The sequence below is a fragment of the Antennarius striatus genome, chromosome 13 (assembly GCF_040054535.1).
Source record: "Antennarius striatus isolate MH-2024 chromosome 13, ASM4005453v1, whole genome shotgun sequence".
NCBI lineage: Eukaryota > Metazoa > Chordata > Actinopteri > Lophiiformes > Antennariidae > Antennarius > Antennarius striatus.
This window is the reverse complement of record NC_090788.1, coordinates 20,280,055-20,301,611: the sequence shown is the minus strand read 5'-3', so window position 1 is coordinate 20,301,611 and position 21,557 is coordinate 20,280,055. Positions and strand designations below refer to the sequence as shown.

The 21,557-nt window shown below is 41.5% G+C and overlaps 1 protein-coding gene across 1 annotated transcript in view; it reads right to left on the bottom strand.

Moving 5' to 3' along the window:
* Positions 1-21,557, bottom strand: part of fstl4 (follistatin-like 4) — a 159,150-nt gene that overhangs the window by 8,749 nt on the left and 128,844 nt on the right. The window contains exons 7-13 of the mRNA XM_068331748.1: positions 20,602-20,768; positions 15,755-15,875; positions 8,914-9,075; positions 5,208-5,342; positions 4,249-4,275; positions 3,214-3,332; positions 1,563-1,712 (exon numbers count right to left, since the gene is read on the bottom strand). Coding sequence (XP_068187849.1) covers positions 1,563-1,712; positions 3,214-3,332; positions 4,249-4,275; positions 5,208-5,342; positions 8,914-9,075; positions 15,755-15,875; positions 20,602-20,768 — 881 coding nt within the window. The remainder of the gene's footprint in view (positions 1-1,562; positions 1,713-3,213; positions 3,333-4,248; positions 4,276-5,207; positions 5,343-8,913; positions 9,076-15,754; positions 15,876-20,601; positions 20,769-21,557) is intronic.

Sequence of the window (21,557 nt, the reverse complement as noted above, 5' to 3'; positions counted from 1 at the left end):
CCTGTTTTTTCCCCTGTGATCTATTCACATGTGTCTGTTTCTTCCTCCTTGGGTTAGGCCTATTTCTCCTCACCCTGTACCTCAGTATAAATGATGTTGACCCTGGGAAGAACCCCTGAGGGATCCAGTCTCTAAACAGCTGCTAAAGGCAAGATGAATGGTGAGACTCTCAGCACCCACCTGAGCACCACAGAGTTCCAAACGCTTGTTGTGCGTTTGATTTATTCTACTCTCCATGTGGTCTTCTTACATTGGAAGCAACAGGGTGACAAGTTTTAACCAAAAGTCCTCCTGATGGTGATACTGTTTGACATGTAGTCAGAATGTAGAGCATTCAGTTTACATACCTCCAAAATGTAAAGCCACCTACATCTGGATTTTACCCATACGTCTCAGCAGGGATGCCCCTACTTCCCTCTCCCCAGACACCTCCTCCAGGTCTTCTGGAGGAATCCCGAGGCGTTCCCGGGCCAGCCGAGAGACATAGTCCCTCCAGCGTGTCCTAGGTCTTCCTCGAGGTATCTCCAGGTAGGACATGCCCGAAACACCTCCCCAGGGAGGCATCAAGGAGGCATCCGGAACAGATGCCCGAGCCACCTCAGCTGGCTCCGCTTGAGATCGAGGAGCAGCAGCTCCTCCCTGGTGATTGAGCTCCTCACCCGATCTCTAAGGGTGCACCCAGCCACTCTACGGGGAAACTCATGTCAGAGTTATGGGTCTTCTTGGCACGGACAGACAGCCTCCACCTGACAGATTCCTCCATCTGTCTTTGCTGATGAATTGAAAAGCACACTCCTCCTGAGGTTTACTCAGACACTGAGCTATCCTAAATCTTGGATACTACTAAACATACTAAACACGCCGAGCAGTGACCCACCAAGCAGTGACCTCACCAACCTGGAGAGGGCAGACGACCTTTTCCCGGTTGAGAACCATGGCCTCGGATTTGGAGGTGCTGAGCCTCATTCTACTCACATCGCACTCAGCTGCAAACCACCGCAGTGCACGCTGAAAGTCCAGGATTGATGAGGAAAAAGCAGAGATGAAATCCTGTGGTTCTCAAACCGGACTCCCTCAGGCCCCTGGCTGCACCTATAAATTGGCCTTAAAGATTATCAACAGAACCGTTGATAAATGGCGGCCCTGCTGAAGTCACACACGCACCTGGAGCAGGTCTGACTGTGAACCAAGCCCCAGCTTCGGTCATATAGAGATCAGATGGCAAAGGGCCCCGAACCACATACTATCGGAGCACTCCCCAAAAGATACCATGAGTGACATGAACACCTTCTCAAAATCCACAAAACACAAGTGGACAGGATGGGAGAACTCCCATGAACTGACTAGCACCCAATGGAGAGTATAGACCTGGTCCAGTTTTCCAGGACCTAGACAGGTTTCCTTCAACACGTCAGAATTACTCCAGACCCTCACGACACATTTAGACCTGACAGGTGTGTCCCTCCCCCCTACTCTGTGATTGGACGACAGCACATGGCCGTTGATCGTTGACCTCATGATGATGAGTCGAGTTATAACAGGTGGACACCTGCTCCACCCACCTGAACCACCTTCTGTGCTTGAATATCAACAACCAGCAGTCGATTCAGGCGTGGCTGGGTCGCGTAGATGTACTTGTCTCTGATGTTGACCGCTGAGGACCACACACAGTGTTGAGCCGACACCCCCTCGGCTTTAGGACACATCTCCTCCTGGAAGAAACAACAGAGGAGAGAAGGGTGGACAGGTGTGGCTTCCAGGCAAAGACCAAGGTTATTAGTGTGCAGTATGTCTTTAATAGTATGTTGTTCCTATAAATACTGGTTTTATCATGCATCCTTATGATTTTAGCTATTTCCATTTAAAATCAATGCAGTAATATGTTCATATTGGGTAGAAAGATCATTTAGAATTTTCTTAGAATTGCTGTAATTGTTGTTTGCTCTCTTTATTGACTCTCATTACTCTGAAATGTCGCCAAGTGGTGAAGAATGTTTACAGCGTCTAAAGCGAGCTGTATTCTCTCATAACAGCTGAAAAGCAAGGAAAAAAATGTTCGATTTTTAGGTTTCAACTCATCAAATGTCAACACAGTTATTCTGTCAAAATTCTCAATTTTCTGTCAACTGACCAAAGCAATTACTAAAGGCAACTTTAATTATTCTACAACATTTCTATTAGAAAGAGATATTCTTGTTAAAGCCAGAGCAGGAAAGGCTTATAACATGATCTGACATCAAGCAATTCAAAAACCATTACATGAGACATTAAAGGCTCTCAGACAATATTTAGAAAACAAAAGTACAGAAAAGAAACCTTTTGGAAAGAACAGAAAAGACAATAAAATAAAATGGAATTGCATTAAAAAAAAACAGATTTCAAATAATAACAGTTTTCATTCTGGATGTAAAAGAATAGATTTTAAGTAACTGTGCTACTGTCCATTCATTATCGTGACAGAAACCAGATCACGTGAGTCCGAGGTGAACATCAACCAATGTTTCAACCATTTCTGTAGTGACATCAGCTGCAGGTGACTGGTCTTCACACACATGATTAACAGATATATGATCACCACTAAACACAAATGCTCACGAGAGTGTTCACCTTGTCTCTACCTTAGAGAAAGGGAGGGACTGCAGTTTACAGCGGGACACATATTGCTTATTAAATTTGCATTGATCTCTAATACAATTATATTGTCCTGTGAAACCCTATCCCTCAGAGGAACGGGACCTTCTACCTTCTAAATCCCATCGCTCCGACAAAGGTATGTCGTTCCTGTGGATTAAATCGCTCAGGGCGTGTACTGTAGACTGTACAGTCTATTGGCGTGAGCTGCTGACTGATTAACACAAGTAATCCCATTACATTTAGTGAGGTGAGCTCTCACTTTACCAGGGGAAGCAGAAAAAGAAAGATGGTCTTCATTTTGTTGGCAATTTACTGACCAAAGAACCTCCTGACTAGTTAGGACGAGATGGATCCTCATTAAAACCTAGAACCGACGGTGGGAGAGTGTGCTTTAATGTAAAAACTCTGACATCAGCACATAATTTGTTTTTAAAAAGCGTCAACTCAACAGTTTCATCCACCTACTGGATAGATACATCTGATAAATGGAGGATTCTACTCATTTCCCCACACGAGTATTTTAATGGGATCTTATTCAGTCGCTTCACAGTTTCATCTTGACGGGATCTGTTCACTTACGTAAGTGGCGACGATCCTTTCCGTCCGCTTCATGTGTCTGCGGATCTCACATTCGGTGGGCTGCAGGACGGTGATGCCTTCATCAGAGAACACGTAGAACATGTTGCCCACACTCAGCCCTGCAGGAGACGAGAGGAATTGGCAGAAAAAATGTTGAGAAGGATGCTTCAAGCTGGAAAAAAACCAAACATTACAAATATAAATTAAAAACAGCTGAAAATGACATCTGTGATGGGCATTTCGATTTTCCTGTTAGCAGGGATGCTGACAAAGACTACAAAGGGCTTTACCAGCAGCATGTCTGCAACAAACTGTAGTGTGAGATTAAAGGTGATGTCTCTGTGGGAAGAAACATCTCACGTCTCATCTGCTCTGAGTAAAATGAGTCCAATTCTGCAGCTGAGAAAATGTTCACACATTCTGAAGGAGCATGCAGTTGACAAAAACAACGAAGATGACTGATTTTCTTGGCTGTTAAAAGAGATAAAAACGTCAGCGAAGGAGCAGTGTGCGTCGTGCTAATGTACACAACAAAACACTGACAAATGACACAAAGCACTTAATGCATAAATGTTGTGTTAATGAGGCAAAATGAGCTCTGAGAGTGGATGAATGCTCACACACAGTAAAATGCTTACAGCGTTCTAAAACACGCTGGCTTCTGTTGGTTTTATTATGAAATAGATGCATTTGGAGCTCTAAAACCGCAATGCGGTAGTAAAACTATACGTGTGGCGGTAAAGATGTGAATAAATATATAATATAAAGACAGGAAGGACTGTAAGACTGCTGAAAATTACAACATTATTTATCTTTTAAGTACCATACTGGGTTTGCACTACTTTCCATCTCCTCCTCAGGTGATCTCTAAAAAAAAAAAAAATGGATGAAAAAGCAGAAGGATGAAATGTCATGGAGATGAAAGATGAAGAAACCAAAGATGTGAAGTAAAACTGTGCTGGAGAGAGAAAATAACATTAGCAAATGTCTTATTCACCACAACACAAATGCACCATGAGCACTGTAATGTATTACCTTCTTCTCTCCACAGAATGTTTGCAACTGCAGAGTCATCCACCAAGCATGTGGGGGGGTGGGGGGGGAGAAACAGAGAAAAATAACATTTAATCTTCTGTGGAAAAAAGAAGAAGAGATGGATCATCAAACAGACGGGGGATTTTTGCACATGACATGCAAAGACAAAACATATTTGACAGCCACAAAATATTCCTCACTGCTGTTGACAGGATCATATTTCCTCCTAAATCAAGAGATCACTCCCGTCTCCGGAGAGGACAAGCCATCGATTATTCTGTGTAATTTCAACCCGGTGCGATAAACTTTTTAGAGGTTAGGGATGGTCAGCTTGTCAAATATGATGCAATCTAATGAAATACCAAATTTCAAAGCAGCATAAAATATGTGATTTGACTGTATTTTAATGAAATCACGGCAAAATCCTGAGAGGAGCCTGTTTAACCTCCCGCAGTGGAACTCAGAGGCTGATCCACTGACTTTTTATTTTCTCCACCTAAAAAACAGATCCGAAGAATCATAACAGAAATGAGATGATAATATTTTATTGGTGAGTCAAATCTGAATACCCTTATTCCCCTCTATTATTTGCTGAATAGGAAGGTAAATCTCCTGTTGTGGAATGAAACTGTATTTTCATATTTTTTAAATTACATTTTTATGAATACTTTAATTTAATTTCTGCCCCCACTTCCTGCAAATCCAAAACACTATATGTTTAAATATGTTTTAATGCAATAGAGTAAAGTGGGATCCTTTCAGTGGGTGGACTCTACCTGCAGCATAATCCAAAAAACATGTCATATTTTTGGATTAACTAAAATATGAAATGCTAAGAGTGGTTGTTTTTTTCCCCCCTTTGTAATAAAAAAAATCCATTTTAGCATTTATTTTTCTTCAAAAATGCACACACATTAACCAGATGTGTGTGCATTAACACTATTCCAAGCGTGACTTACGGGTCTTCTTGGCTGAGTCTTCAACGAACAGCGAGGAGATGTCCTCGTCCACCCCCACCTCGTTCTTGGCGATGCAGGTGTAGGCTCCGGTGTCCTCGTAGCGCACGCTGCCGATAAACAGCTCGCTACCATTTGCTAAAAAAGAGAACAAACAAAGAACAACAAACAAGTGTTGATGAAACTAAGTCACACATTGTGGTTGAAGCCGAAGCCTGAATGTGTGGGCGGATAAAACTCGAGTCATGAACACGATGCTTTCATGTGTCCATATGGACACTGTGAGCTTATATCTAACAACCACAATCAGCAACAACACATAATCAGCAAGTGAACAAAACCAAGCCAAATAAATCAAAGACTGATGCTGGAACACAAACGCTTCCTCAGAAGAACGCTGAACGGATTGGTGGTAAACGTCTGCTGAGGCGGTTCCTGTAACTTAACATACATTCACAAAGGAGAAGAAGGATATCAGAGAAGAAGGACATCATCTGTAGCCTAGTAATAAATCACTGCAGTGGTCTGATGTCAAATGTACACATCAACAGACAATAAACAAGTATTTGATCATAAATTGATCATCAACATCCCTGTGGAAGAATTTTTTTAAATTTTGGAACGAAAATCCTTTAAAATAAGAAATAGTTATATATAAAAACTCAATTCAAGTGACGGCGCTGATGAGGTTTATTTTGAAATTTAGCGACTTACAATCAGTGTATTCAATGTAGTAGAGATATTGATCATTTCTATATAAAAGGGTGAACAAACCAATCATATAATTAGAAATAACAACAATGAGAATTGATGGGAGCCCTGAGCTTGTTTCTCTACAACCAGCCGGTCCCATCTTGGGGTACCTGGAGACAGTGACACTGGAAGTGTGTCCCGGACGTCCGGTCAACTCCGTGGTTTTGACTTCAGAAAATTCCGCTTCACAAAGATATCAGGCTGGAAATGGAAGCAGGGGTTTCACTGCCCTTTGGGTGATCACACTTTATTCTGTTCTAATTTTAATCCAGAACATTGGCAACGGTAGTGGGCGCTTAATTTTTGGGGTAACGGCTGGTAACCTGTCACGTGACCGAGACCTGTCAATCGACACAGATGTGACCCGGTACCAGGTCGCTATATCTGAAAATGTCTACATTTGCATATATAGCCAGCAACTGGGTTTATAATACAGAATTGTAAATATGACAGTTATACGTAACTATGTGTAACTGGTAAATACTGACAAACAATTAACCTCAGGTTGGACTGAGTTGTTGAGATGCTTTGAGCATCTTCTGCGTCTTATACCCAGGCTTCAGAGATACGATCCTCTAACTGTGTCTTTTGATTCTGACAAGCATGGAGACAGAAACAGAAAACAATCAGGTTGTTATCATCCCCAGATGAAGGGGCAGGAGATGGTATCAAAAGGAAGTCGTTCATTCTGAATTCATGGCTCTAAGAGTGGAAGCCTATCAACAAGATTGTTTGTGTGTGTGTGTGTGTGTTTGTCACATCATGCTGTGTGTTCCATGAGAACATACAAAAAAAGCTTCTGTTCAAGAACCGCACCTCCACCCCTCTCCATCCTGTTTCTTCTGAAACTTGATGTGTGCGTAAAATAAATGCTTTATCTCTTTTTTTAAACAAAATTAACATTTCATAAATAGCTATAAAACAAACACTTGCAAAACAAATTTCTTCTAATTTTTTTGTGCTTTCACTTCTAATTTGTGTCTGCTGGGTTGAGAAATATGATACTGAAGCAGCCGATGCCGAGCCGTTCACATTAGTGAAACGTCTTTTTGGATTCTGATAATAATTCTCTTTTATCAGTCAAAGTGTACAACACTTTGAAGTGAGAACGGCGTTGAAGGGGGGCCTCTTCAGAATGACATGGCTTCCTAATTACTTCTAATTCATAATTATGTTCTGATCAATTCTCATTGAGGATCAGTGAATGAACAGCTCATTAATTGAGCCTCGCGAGCTTTTAGCACCTCATGATGACGGGGATCCTGCGTGTTTTTGTGTGATATCACGACTTTTATTCTTTTTATAGCGTGTTCCTCTTCTGGTTTCTTTACTGGGGTCCATTGGGATGCTTGGACTTCCAGAAACTGTAATTGATTTTCTTATTCTAGGACTGGATCAGATGACCCCTCTCATCAGACGGTTGTGAAGTTTTCTGCTTTCAGCGAAGGAGCCCAGGATGTGTCACACATTAGGATGTAAGTGGTGGACGTAGTGGAGCATTTAACAACTAAATGCCCTGATATTTCCCCGGGGCGTAAGTGAATATTGAACTTGTGTTTATCATATGGAGCTAACACAAGTCCAGATCAATGTAAATGTTCCTGCTGGCTGTGTTTGAATGGGTTACTGCTCCCTAACACATTTAATGTCCCAACGTTAAAGGTGTTGCAGTCTCTGACTGGCTGGTTATTATTATGAAGACCATTTGCATCTGCTAATGCTGTTGCTGTAAAGTTGTGTCTTCTCTGTCTTCTCTCTCTGAAAGACCAATATCTTAAGTTGTGATTTGGGTCCTTCAGAAATAAAAATGAACTTGTTGTTCTTTCCGTACAGCTTGTAGAGCAACTACATCCTCCTTACAGTTATTCCTAATCCAGTCAAAGGCATTTAGCTCACAAACACGACCTGCTGTCATCCATCGGCCGTGACTGATGGACAATATTACAGTGACAATGGGATTATTCTAAAATATATGGAACAAAAAGTGTTTTCTTCCCATCATGCACCTGTATCTGACCAGGTAAAGGCGTCAATATGGGCTATAGGTTCGCCTGAAACTAATGTACCAACAGGGATTATCAGGAGACTGGGGTTCAGTTCTGAGGATGGCTTCAGGTTCACAAAGCCGTCCCTCTCTTGACTCTACAGCCCTGGGTTTAAAAATCAATACTCACTATTAGCTGTCAGTGTGTAGTTCAGATTTATACATGAGGATGGAGGCAACACTCAACCAGGCCTTTATGTCGCACCTGATATGTGACCTGTGGAGATGTAACAGCATATCACGACTCCTCTGGAGGCAAAGTGTAATCTGTTCTGGTTCCCTTCATCTTTATTTTAATGAAGAAAAAAAAAGAAATTATCTCTAAATTGGACTCCTGGATTTTCTTTTTGCCAACAAATCTGAAAGCGTGGCGTCTGCAGTGTTTATATGTTGGTGAATCCAGCAGAACTCTCGTTTGACTGTCTGAGGGATGATAACAGGCTATTACCACAGGTAATGGCCCGGACACACCCAATAAACTCTTCTTTAATGAGAACTAGGTCATAAAAAGAAAAGTGTTTCTCCTTTTCTGCTCTCACAGAGTTTACTTAAAAGCAACATTTGAGTCTGGATGAATAGCTGCTGTCTCCTGAACCACAAAACATTCTATTTGGTCATTTCTCTTGTCATTTCCTTTGTTTTTTTTGTTTTTTGTTAATTCCCAATGAATAATTGCAGAGGTGCAAAAGCAGCACAGATTAAAAAAAAAAAAAGTGACCACTATTCACTAAATTATGGTGGTTGTGTTTGCAGCATCATCACTGTCTTCATGCATCACGTCTTAGTTTAAGGAGATTTCTGCAATTTTTGGTGCACTGCAGCGACAGTGGAAGGAAACAATCACTGCACCAACACGACATGACGGTCTGCTCCAATGCATTGTGGGCTGGCAGCGCCACACACACTCCTCACCTATGAGAGAGAGCTGTTTGGAGGATCTGGGCTGCAGGTCTATTCCGTTCTTCAGCCAGAGGAGTTTGGGATTTGGGATGCCATCAGCGTGGCAGTGCAGGCTGGCAGACACCCCCGGCTCCTGGGCCTGCGTCTCCGGATAGACCAGGATGACTGGGGGGACTGGAGGCACCGACACGAACAAAAACCAAAGACACAAACACAGAAAGTGGAGGGAAAACATAATTACACACTGTTTCATGGTAGACCGTATCTCCTAGGGGAATATAACGCAAACAACCCACACACACAGTGGGCAGAGAGGCATTTGTCTCACCCCAGCATGGAATATATTCACACATTACAAGAATCCAAGCACTCTGGGGCTCCGTGAAATAGATGTTGGATGTATCTACCACTTACAACCTCCTCCGGGGAGAAGACTGAAAAATGAATGTGGAGGAATCAAGGAGGGGAAATGAAATATGAGGTAATAGTTTACATGAACAGGTAAGATTTCATTTGGCGGCTGTGATATCCTCACCTCTCCCATTCAACTTTTCAAAGTTTCCTTCAACTATAATGCAACCCCCTCATCCCCACAGCGCTTTCACCCTGTTAGTGTGAATACATTTGGTTTTATTAGAAGCAGATGTCACTCCGTATTTATTCAACGCTGCACTTGGAATTGATTCTTACTCGTCCCACTAAGGAAACATCTCCCAGGTGACTTCTTGGGATACAAATATCCAAAGTACCAAACATGATAATAATAATGACAATAACATCCTTGTTTTATTTTATTTTTTATTTCCCCATCTGGGGATCAATAAAGTAACTTGTTCTTTTTCTTTCCTTCCTTCCTTCCTTCCTTCCTTCCTTCCTTCCTTCCTTCCTTCCTTCCTTCCTTCCTTCCTTCCTTCCTTCCTTCCTTCCTTCCTTCCTTCCTTCCTTCCTTCCTTCCTTCCTTCCTTCCTTCCTTCCTTCCTTCCTTCCTTCCTTCCTTCCTTCCTTCCTTCCTTCCTTCCTTCCATCCTTGTTTTATTTTATTTTTTATTTCCCCATCTGGGGATCAATAAAGTAATTCGTTCTTTTTCCTTCCTTCCTTCCTTCCTTCCTTCCTTCCTTCCTTCCTTCCTTCCTTCCTCCCTCCCTCCCTCCCTCCCTCCCTCCCTCCCTCCCTCCCTCCCTCCCCCCCTCCCTCCCTCCCTTCCTTCCTTCCTTCCTTCCTTCCTTCCTTCCTTCCTCTCTCCCTCCTGCTCTTAGACAGTAATCATGCAGAGCCTCACCCAGCATCCCAACACACTCTGAAACGGCTGGTCTCTTCTCATGGCCTAGTGGATGTGTGGAGGAGGATGCATCCAGACTGCTGACAGAAGGTAGGGTGTCTTTAGCCAGGCTGGATCGTTTTTACTGTTTTAAACACCATTTCAATGTTTTTAAAGACTGTAATATAATGCCAGCTGCTTTTACTGATCATTCTCTGGTTTTATGTCGCGTTGTCATAAGAAATATTTTTACCTAGCAGTGCAGCACTTTCAGATTTAGAAAAGCTGATTTTACCTCTCTTAGCCAGTGGTGGGACTATGGCAAAACAGAGATAAAACTCCTGTGCCAACAGTATACTCTGAACGTCACACGTGACACCTGCCGGTCTATGAAACACTTGGAGGCTGAGATCGTGGAGTTAGAGACAAGCACTTCCACAGGAAGTCAGAGGTGTACTGAAATCCTCAAGTCCAAAAGAATGGCTTTAGCCGACCTGTTGGATACTAAAGTACAGGGTTCACTGGTCTGATCCAGGGTGCAATACATCACAGAGATGGATGATCCCTCTAGCTTCTTCTTCAGCCTGGAGAAGAAGCATGGACAGACCAACCTGATCCACTCCCTGCTGTCTGACACAGGACAGGAGCTGACAGAGCCCGGACAGATCAGAAGGTGAGCTGTGAGTTTTTATTCATCTTTGTATCACAGTGAATACCGAGAAAACCAGCCACTGTTAGAGGAGTTCTGTGCAGAGCTACCTCAGGTCTCCACGGAGACAAACTCACAACTCGACCGGCCGCTGGAGTTGGAGAAACTCCACACTGCCCTGAACATGCAGGGACGACGATCTCCGGGCATCGATGATCTGACGGTCGAGTTCTATACAGCCTTCTGGGACATTCTAGCACCTGATATGCTAGAAGTGTTTACCAATAGTCTGGCCTCAGGCTCTTTGCCACTGTCCTGCTGGAGGGCGGTCGTTGCCCTCCTGCTTAAAAAGGCAATCTGCAGGACATCAAGAACTGGCGCCCTGTGTCACTGCTCTGCACCGATTACAAGGTTCTGTCCAAGGCTTTGGCTACCAGGCTGAGGGGAGCTATGGAGCAGGTCATCCACCGGGATCAGAACTACTGTGTGCCCGGCAGGTCCATGGCAGACAATGTCTACCTAATTCGAGATGTTTTGGAGGTGTCCAGATCATTGGGTATAAATGCTGGTCTTGTTTCATTAGATCAGGAAAACGCATTTGACCGTGTTGAGCACAGCTTCCTCTGGACAACTATGGAGAAGTTTGGGTTCAGCACCAAGTTTATTGCCAAGATCCAGGTGTTGTACAGTGACGTTGAGAATGTACTGAAGTTTAACGGCAGCTTGTGTGCCCCCTTCAGGGTGCACCGGGGCATCTGGCAGGGCTGTGCCCTGTCTGGGATGCTCTATGCACTCTCTCTGGAACCCCTCCTCTGTAGAATCAGCAAAAGCATCGACGGTTTGATTTTACCTGGTGTTAGAGAGAACATTCTTTTATCTGCCTATGCTGATGATGTTGTTGTTTTTATCAAAAACCAAAGGGATGTTGATGTTTTGGTGGGTTTGACAAACTCATTCAATGTTTTAACTGCTGCAAAAGTAAACTGGAACAAAAGGTAAGCCCTTGCTGTTGGTGAGTGGCATGGCAACCTCCCGGTTCTTCCTCAAAACTTGTGTTGGAAGACTGATGGTCTCAAATATCTCGGTGTGTACCTGGGAAATGAGACAACAACCAGGAAGAACTGGGAGGGCGTCATTGAAAAAATAGAAGGGAAACTAAAGAAATGTAAACGGTTGCTCCCCAGAATGTCGTACAGAGGTCGAGTTTTAGTGATTAACAACCTGGTGGCCTCACAGCTGTGGCACCACTTGGCCTGTATGGACCCCCCATCAGGGTTTCTAGCCCAAATCCAGACCAAACTTGTTAACTTTTTCTGGGATGGGCTGCATTGGGTGCCTCAAGGAGAGTTGTTTTTATCAAGAGAGGAGGGGGGACAGGGCCTCATCCACCTGGCTAGTAGAACAGCCACGTTCAGATTACAGTTCATCCAGCGGTTTCTGACTGGACCAGCGGATCTGACGTGGAGAGAGGTGTCCAGCTGCATAGTCAAACGTGTGAGCAACTTGGACCTGGATGCTGCTCTGTTTTTAATGGACTCCAAGTTTCTAAAGTTAAACAGTTTGCCTCCGTTTTATCATGGTGTCTTTAAATCATGGGCCCTATTTAAAAGCAGCCCAGGAAAAAGCTCTGACTGTTCTGGTTACTGAAGGAACCACTAGTGCATGGAGCCAGGCTGGATGTCTGCAGTGGAGCCACACCTGGGCTGTCTGCAGCACTTTGCAGAACCAGGACCATGACCCTCCAGCAGCTGGTGGACAACGCCAGGCCTGAGTTGGCGGATGTCCAGGCTGTGAGCTCCCTGCTGGACATCCAGTCCACCAGGGGGGCTCAGAGGGGGCTACAACTGTGGAGGCCAAGACTCTCCGGGAAGGAGAGAAGCCTCCTCCTGGACTATAGTACAGGGACTGTACCAGACAGCAAAGATCCTTTCCCTGAGGTCCACATCAGTCCCCTGTTTGGAGAACTGGAGGGTCCTCTCCTCGGAGATGAACGACAGATCAGCCTGCACACGGCCAACAAAAAAATACTGTACAGACAATGTGTAAAAGTAATCAACAAGAAAAACCTGTGTGACAGAGCCCCCACTACCTGGGCCAACAGGAGGACGGGAAGTGGACCTGACCCACAGTGGAGACTTCTGTACAAACCCCCCCTCAAGAAAAAACCAGCCGACCTCCAGTGGAGGATTTAAATGGTGCCATCGGTTCCAATGCTTTATCTCTGTTTTTAACCCTGCGGTGTCCAGCCAGTGTCCCTTCTGTCCCCTTCAGGAGACAGTCTTTCATGCTTTCAGTGAGTGTGGGAGACTTCAGTGCTCTTCACTCTTCTAACGAATGTTTTTAATCTGTTCAGTGAAAATTTTGTATCAGGAAATTCATCTACGGTGCTGGGTACAATAGATCGAATCAGAGAAAGTGGCAGCTTTTAATTTTATCTCTGGAGAGGCAAAACTCGCAATTGATGTGACCAGGAAGAGGAGAACTGAAAACAATACTGTTCAAGAAGCAGCTACTGTTTTCTGCTGTAACATCAGATGTCGCTTAAAACTAGAATTTGGTTTCTATAAAATGACAAAAGACCTGAATAACTTTAGGAACATCTGGTGTCACAAAAATGTCCTATGCACTTTAGTTGATGATCAACTCACTTTCGCAAATTTCCTGATATAATGCACTCATTTTAAAATTGTATTTCCTTTCATTTATTGGTTTTTAGTGTTTTTGAAGCACTTTAGTTCTTTCATCTAATGAAAAATTGTAAAATTTTCTGAATGTGATTGAAGTTTTTTTTGCAAAAAAATCTTCTTCTGAAGCACTTTAGTGCTTTTATCTAATGTAAAATTGTAAAATGTTTGAATGTGATTATAGTGTTTTTGCAAAATCAAAAAATCTTTCCTTTCTAATAATCATTTCACAGCCTCACCTGCTAATCAATATTTTTGAAACTTCTTATCAGTTTGTTGGGAACCACATTTCTGAACCCGAAGCATCATTAACTTAAATGTTACATAGAGAACTATTTAAAATCTAATAATGAACATATATGTTTTGAGCTTGATATAAATATATGTCTTCTTACAGGATACTGCAGCACCATATAAAGATGACTTTGCTGTGACTGGAGACACTTCACTGATGCTGCTGTCTCCTCCAAGTGGAATAGTTGCTGTTATTGGTTAAATACATGATGCAAACCATCCACTTAGTTTAATGTGGCACTTGGCTTCTCTCCATTTCACCCCATCTCACCTTGTCCCATCTCGTTTGAAATACCTTCAATGCCAGACAAACATTCAGTAATTGCCATCGCCTGATAACTCACCTTTTAGGACCCCAGTCTGTGGGCAGGACACCCCTCCCACCATCCTATCCATCTCATTTGCTCTAGGTTGGAAATTCATCTGCATTTCTTTTCAATAAGCAGCTCAGGAAAGCGAGTAATCACATCAATTGTTCTCAAAACTGAAAGAGAATTAATTGAATAAAAATTTGCCACTTTCTTTCCCACCCTGGGATGCTCCTGGAAGAGGAATGGGGGGGGGGGGGCAGGAAGGAGCCACAGGGAGTAAAGGAAGAAATGCAAGTAGCGTGATGGAATACATATGGATGCTGGGAGAGACTAAAGCAGAAAAAACAGTGAAGGGGGGTTGTGTCTTTTAATCTCTGATTTGTTATGTTACAGGTAGAGAGGGGGGGGGGTTGCTTTTAAATTTTCTAGACCCAGGATTTTCTTTGGAGAGATGCCGAGTAATAACTCAGTTTAAAGGCAGGGGAGAGGAAGATCATTATGCAGATGATTAATATGAGCAAGAGAATGCTTTCATAAGTTCAGTCTGCCAACATCACTGTGATGGTGTCTGTGGGTTTATAGATAGATTTTGGCTCAAGTAGCTTTTATCCACTACATTCAATCAAGTGAATATTAGGGTCCAGACCGATGATGCTGTTTTTAAAGCCAACAATCAAACTGATGAGTTCTTTGATTGACGCCATCCTTGCAAGACAAACACAACTTTACAGACCTTCTGTGCATACAATGTCTTGTTCTAAACAGTGCTATTTGTGCTTGTCTTGCCCCCCTCCCATGTGGGTTCCATCAGGGTTCTGCAGCTTCCTACATCTGCTATTATATTAACAAGGCTACATTAAATAATTGTTTTCTTCCTCAGCTAATTTCATCAAATTAAAATTATGACTTAATAAAAAACTAACTACATCCACAGTTTGATGAATGGGAGGAAAACAAACTCATTTGGATTTGAATGAAGTGAGTCAATAGAATATGTGACTAATAAGAAATGATATGAACAATTTGAAGAAAAATCTAAATTGATAACAATAAGTGTAGAAGATAACAATATTAGGTTGAAATGGAGCTATTTCCAAAAGTTTCCAAATAATTCCATTTGATTTTAATTTACCAATTCAATTTGGCAATGTTTACCATAGAACCATACACCATACCATACACATTACGTATTAATGAATGATACAATATAAGCTTTTTTAAGGTTATACAAAAAATATATAGGAATAATCATTATTTGTGTTGCTTATGCTTGCTCTGGTGGGTTCTGTTGGGTTTTTCTGTCTTTTAAAGCTCTTTTGAAATGTCTGTTGCCATGATTAAGCACTTTATAAATAAAACTTAATTGATTTATTGATTATTCATAAGTCGAGTGAAATGATGTAAACTTGATTTAAATGTTTCCGGTTATTTTTTTTTTGAAACCCGTATAATCAAGGACATTTTAACTTGAAACCTTTATAGAATGGTTTCTTTTCGGATGTCAGTCGATCAAATGTGGGATTAAGTTCTTTGAGAATATTTTTGCAATTTTTTTCACAAGAACCAAATCATGAGGGAAGCATGAGCAAAAATAAAATCTTGTTGTCCACCCTTATCCCACCCGCTGGTTTAAGTAAGAAACGAGCCACTACTGACCATTCACCTGCAGCACATGTGTCTGGTAGAGGTCTTCGTAGCCGTAGGCGTGGCAGCTGTAGTTCCCCATGTGGATGGTTGTCACCTTGGTGATGTAAAGGGAGCCATCGTCCCCAAAGTCCTGCAACACAGGAAGGAGATGGAAGAGGAAAATTAAGCAGCGAATGAAGAGGCGGGGCGGCGGAGGAAAAGCCAGAGGAGTTGGAGGAGAGGGAATAGTGGTGAGGAATGGGGGGTGGGGGGGCAGGAAGGAGCCACAGGGAGTAAAGGAAGAAATGCAAGTAGCTTGATAGAATACATATGGATGCTGAGAGAGAGAGGAGGCACACAGCAGCAGGGAATGATGGGAAAAGACAAGTAAGAAAAAGAGTGATGTGAAAAGGAAGAGAGACCATGAATCACTGGTTTCCCTGTTGAGCCGAAGAAGACGTTGGGGAATTTGATCCTCCTCTCTCCCCTCGTCGCGTTGGCTCAGCCTGATAAATGGCAAGGGTTAAAAATATAAAGCCCATTAGTTTGATGAATGGTGCTGGTTGTCGTTGGAGCAGAATGCAGCAGTCACCAGGGGGTTTCAGCCACAGCTTAGGGCAGATTAAGGCATTAAATAGTTTGCTGTCCCACCAAGTGGCAGAGCAGATGTCCTGATGCGGCTCTGTCAGGACACGGAAACCGCAAATGGCTGCTTTCGATCTAAAGAGCTTAAGAAATGAATGTGAGCTGACAGATGGCCACTTAGTGACAAGAAAAAAATGAAATGATTCTCCTGTGAGATGGATGGAGGAAGAGTTCAGGCTGAAGTTTGGAATTTTACAATTAATATGAAAGGATGGCAGGAAGTTGTTCCCCCTCCATCCATAAGTTTAAGAAAAATAGATAGTCTGAGACAAGATGTCATGAAAGTTGTTTCGGTAGCGTCTACGAAATCAGGAAACATGTTGAAAAATGCTTCACCTGGATCCACCCCAAATGGATGGATGGATGGAAGGATGGATGGATGAAACTGAAGGTACACACAGATCATAATATTCAGAGACAAATTACAGGCTTTTAGTCTCATTCAAAATTAATTATATGGTTTTGTGATGAACAAAGCAGAGGAAGAACCTCACATGAGAACGGTCAGCGGCCTCATTCAGTTTAATAAGTCCCTCATCTAAGCTTCGCTTTTGTGAAACTGCATCGAAGTCCCCTTTGATCTATTCTGTAACGCTAATCATCACGCTTCATCACTCAAAGAAACAGCAGTGATGGAAAAAGAGACCCCCATTCACATGTGTGTTTATTGTAGCAATGTACATCAAGAAACTATTATTAATTATTAATTATTATTGTTATAATTATTAACCTGTGTACATTCAACATCTGTCAAAGCTAACCTACTATTTAAACTGGTCCTACAAGAGCAGGGGTGTCAAACTCATTTTCACTGAAGGCCACATCTGTCCTCAAAGGGCCAGATGTAACTAATATAAAATAAATGTAACTACTCCTGTAACTCTGAATTTATTACTCTTTCAAGTTATAAATGTTACAGTTACACAGAAAAAATATGTTTGTCTGTCTGTTATAACTTGCTTTTAATCCTTTTAATTTGTCAGGTTATTAAACCCACAGAACTCCATCAATCAAAGATCAAACTATCAATCAATAAAGAAAAATAACATCAGACACAAGTTAGGACATTAACTTTGTTCATGTTGTTAACCTGTCAAAGTCAGTTGTCTTTGAAAGGTTATTGTGATTTAACTTTGATTTGACGGCGCATTGCATGATTTTGTGAAAATATATCTCAATAACTGTGTGCATGTGCGTGTGCGTGTGCGTGTGCGTGTGTGTCCCTGCTTGATCTGTCTCATGTTTATCTCTGACCTCTCAGACAAATGAGTCCTAACACGTATGAAATGAACACACGTGTGAGGCTCCATCTTTGTTACATTAAATGCATCAGTTCTGGTTTGATTTTTTACTTTCCCAACAGCACTAAAGAAAATGTTCCGACATGACTGTCATTATCTGCTGGGGCTGTGTGAAACAATACTGGATGATTGATTACCCAGGATGCTGTTCAGGTCATGGTAAAAAAGCAGTAGCACCCTTCTCGTTTGTAAATGCACCACTTTTATTGATGGCATCACCTTTACATATTGCTGCTGCAGATTTTATTAGGTGTCAAGTGTCATTGGTGTCTCATCTTCTCATATTCTCTTTCTCTCTCTCTATGTCTCTCTTGCTCTTTCTTCTGCAGAAAATAAAATAAACCTTTCTGGATTTTTTGGTCTTTTCTAAGAGAGCATCACTTTTTATTTAAAGAATCCAGAAGAAAGTGACCAACCAGTTTTTACGGTCCAAGAAGTTTTTAGATTGAAGAAACTAATGACAAAAGTAAAAAGCATGATTGTGGAGAATGTTTTTTTATTTTTTTTTATTTTATTTTGTCTGCCCTTTTTAAAAAACCTGAATTTTGTGGGATAAATGTTAAAAGGGTTATATGTTTTCTTTGTTCAGGAAACGCACAGTACTGTTGAAAATCCTACCATTGTTTGTTTTTGAGTTGTGGATTCCTCTTTTTACGAATCTCCTTTCGATTTTGCGTCAACCTAATTATCTTGTAATTTGGCTTTTATGAATTAACATGATTTTAAAAATACAAAATTTAAAAAAAAAAATCTTTGTCTCTTGCTCTTTTTTCTGCAGATAATAAACCTTTCTGGATTTTTTGTCTTTTCTAGTCAACTTTTAATACCTTTATTGAACATATTGGAATTCAATGCTTTTCTCTTAACCTTGTCTTGTTTTGATCTTCTTACATTGTTAGTGATGATAGTGAATTCCTGTAACTTTCTACATTCGGTTGAAAGTCTGGACTATGTTTTTTTTTAAAAAAGAAGTTTTTTCACTGTAAACAAATTGAAACAGTTCAGTTTGATCCAGACTGAGATTTTATCTGTTTTCAGAACAGAGGGAGATCCAGACTTTCTCCTGGGGGAGGTTTAACACTTGTGATTTTGGACGGGAGAGAATGAGAGGTGTGAAAGTCTAGACCAAATGAGGTGAGTGTGAGAGCGCCCTATGCGGACCGCTAAAGAGATGGAGAGTGATGTCACAGACTAATGACCCGTCATGCCTCCCGCTCGATGCCATCTGGGATTGGCTCCAGCGCCTTTAAAAGCAGATGCAGCTGATGGCTAAATGGAGTAAAATCAGCCCTCACCCTTCCACTCAACACAAAGATAATTTAAAATTGCATACAGTATGTTCCATACCCACTATGAATTATAAAACCCACACAACCCAGTGTTGTTTATCACTATCATTTTATGTTATTTTGAAATGATAAATCATACATTTGGACGTCTACATTACTCTTTATTTAGCCAGGAAGCCAATTATAAAACAACTGTGTTCTCTTCTTCCTTACGGAACTGGTGTTTGGTGAAAAAATAATGACATTAAAAAGATATGCCCTATAAATGAACCGTTTCATTACGTTCTTGTGGGTTCATCAGTGATTAAACTGACCTACCCGTTCCTCACTCCTTCCTCCCCTCAGATCGCAGCGCCCTGTAAATTTTCATTATGCACAGACGAGCGGCTCAGGACCTCTGGTGTGACCACCAACTTCCACCTTAACGCTTGACATTATTTATCAGCCCATCTTCGCACCAGACCAACAAGTCTTCTCATTAACATGTAATTAGTGAACAGTGATCCGGTGGTGGACGGAGCAGGACCGATGCTCTGCTGCTACCTGAACAGATGTACCTGAGCAGAGCGGGGCCACACAGTTCATTAAGTCTGGAACAAGCAATAATTCTTTTTTTTTTTCTAACAAGAGAAGGAGAGTTAATTATGGAGTCAAACTTTTGTTCATAAATGTGAAAGTCCAATAAAAAAATAATCTGTCAGTGCCCACAGTGACCCCCAGTTTACTGTTAATTGTTGAAGTGCACACCGAATGATTTTAAGAGTCTGTCTGAAAGCTGCCATCCAACTGGAGACACAAAGGAACACCACAGTACTCATGATTAGACGTGAAGCATACAAAAAAATTAAAAAATCAATGTCAAGAAACTCAAAACTGCGTCTTTTTACTGAAGATGTTAGTTGAGTTTATCAATGATGATAAATATTCATCGAGTAATTGAGTTAAGTTAAGCCTGAACTATTAAATTATTGCCGGAAAAGTATTTTTTTGTGGTGAAATATAGGCTTAATACAGTATAACCTTCTGTCAATATTTTTTTACCTGATTATGAGCTTTAATTTATTTTAAAAAAATGTAAATGCATGCATCTTTTTTATTTATTTATTTTTTTAAAATTTAATTTTATTAACTCTTTTAATTCCCAAAGGGAAATTAAGAATCTGAAGAAGTCTGATTGTATATATATCAGGTTTTTCAGGAAGAAAAAATAATCAAACCTTTGCTGTAGTCTCAAAATCCTCAATCAAATCCTCATCAAATGTGATACACTCAGCTTTAAAGGATTATGTGTTATTGTTACAGAAGATTTCACCATAACTTTGGATTTGATTACTTCCTTGTTCAAGAAGTTACTCAAAATGACAAGTATAGTTTTTTTCCACAGCCTCTTTTAGCTCATCAGATTGGATTCAAAACTATTTTTCTGTGTGCTTCCATCAGTTCACTCATCATCTTCATTTCCAGCAGCGGTAGCCAGCTGTTCAGTCAAAAACCCTCCACAACCAAACAGTCAGGAACTGACATCCGACTGCTTAAGGTCAGATATTTTTCAAGGTCTTATTGGAAAGAAAATGCGAGACATGAAGGAGAGTAAAAACTCACATTAATTAATAGCAAAGCAAAACTAAGAGCATGCCCTCACGTTGATATCCTCCAGGTCCAAGAAGTTTAGTATGATTCCATTTCTTTTCCAGATGATTGGCGGGCGTAGCGTCCCTTGGATGGCACAGGTGAGGACGGCGCTGAGACCCACTGTTACCGTGGAGACGCTGACCAGCTGTTCCTCCTCCAGGCTCAGCTGCACGACCTCTGTTAGGATGAGAGCAAAAAGAAAATCTCAATAAATGTAAATGAAATCTGCAGGTTAGATCCATCTCTAAGCATCCATCTCACTTCAGCAGACCGGCGAGAAAAAAAACAGCTGCTGCAAGTAAAGCACATCCAGCGTGAGAGAAGACCACGAGTCAGAGGACACACAGCCGGCCAAATATCATTCTTCTCATTAAGGGAAATTTATGTTCATTGAAACGGCCGTCCAATTCAATTCACCTTTGTGGCAAATTGAGAAGAATTCTTCCCTGTGGCACCACAGATCGTTTCTGTCACCAGAAATCTACAGCCTCACTCCAATCAGAAAAGTTGGTGTCAACTGCAGTTTGAACTTGCAATGTAAAGAATGTTTTAGTGTCTGTGATTATATCTGTTTAGCTAAATATCATAACTATAACGAAATATTCAGGTCATTTTCTCTGCTGAAACTACAGTGTCTGAATACTGAAGAAAGTACTTATGTACCAGATACATGCATCATTTAAAATCCATATCCTAATACTGCATAAAGTCCTATATGCGTGCATGATTAAAAAAATAAAACAGACAGGTGGTTTGTTTGCTGGTGATGGTGTGTGTGTGTGTGCGTGTGTGTGTGCATGTGTGTGTGTGCGTGTGAATGTGGAGTTCAGGCTGAGCGGTTCTGACTTTCTGCTGACAGACAGTGACCCCGGGTCAATATTGACTACTGAAGATTCACTTGACTCTGAACAAACACTAAATACAAAGGCCTTCAGACGCTTTAGAGAACTTCTACATGGTGCCATT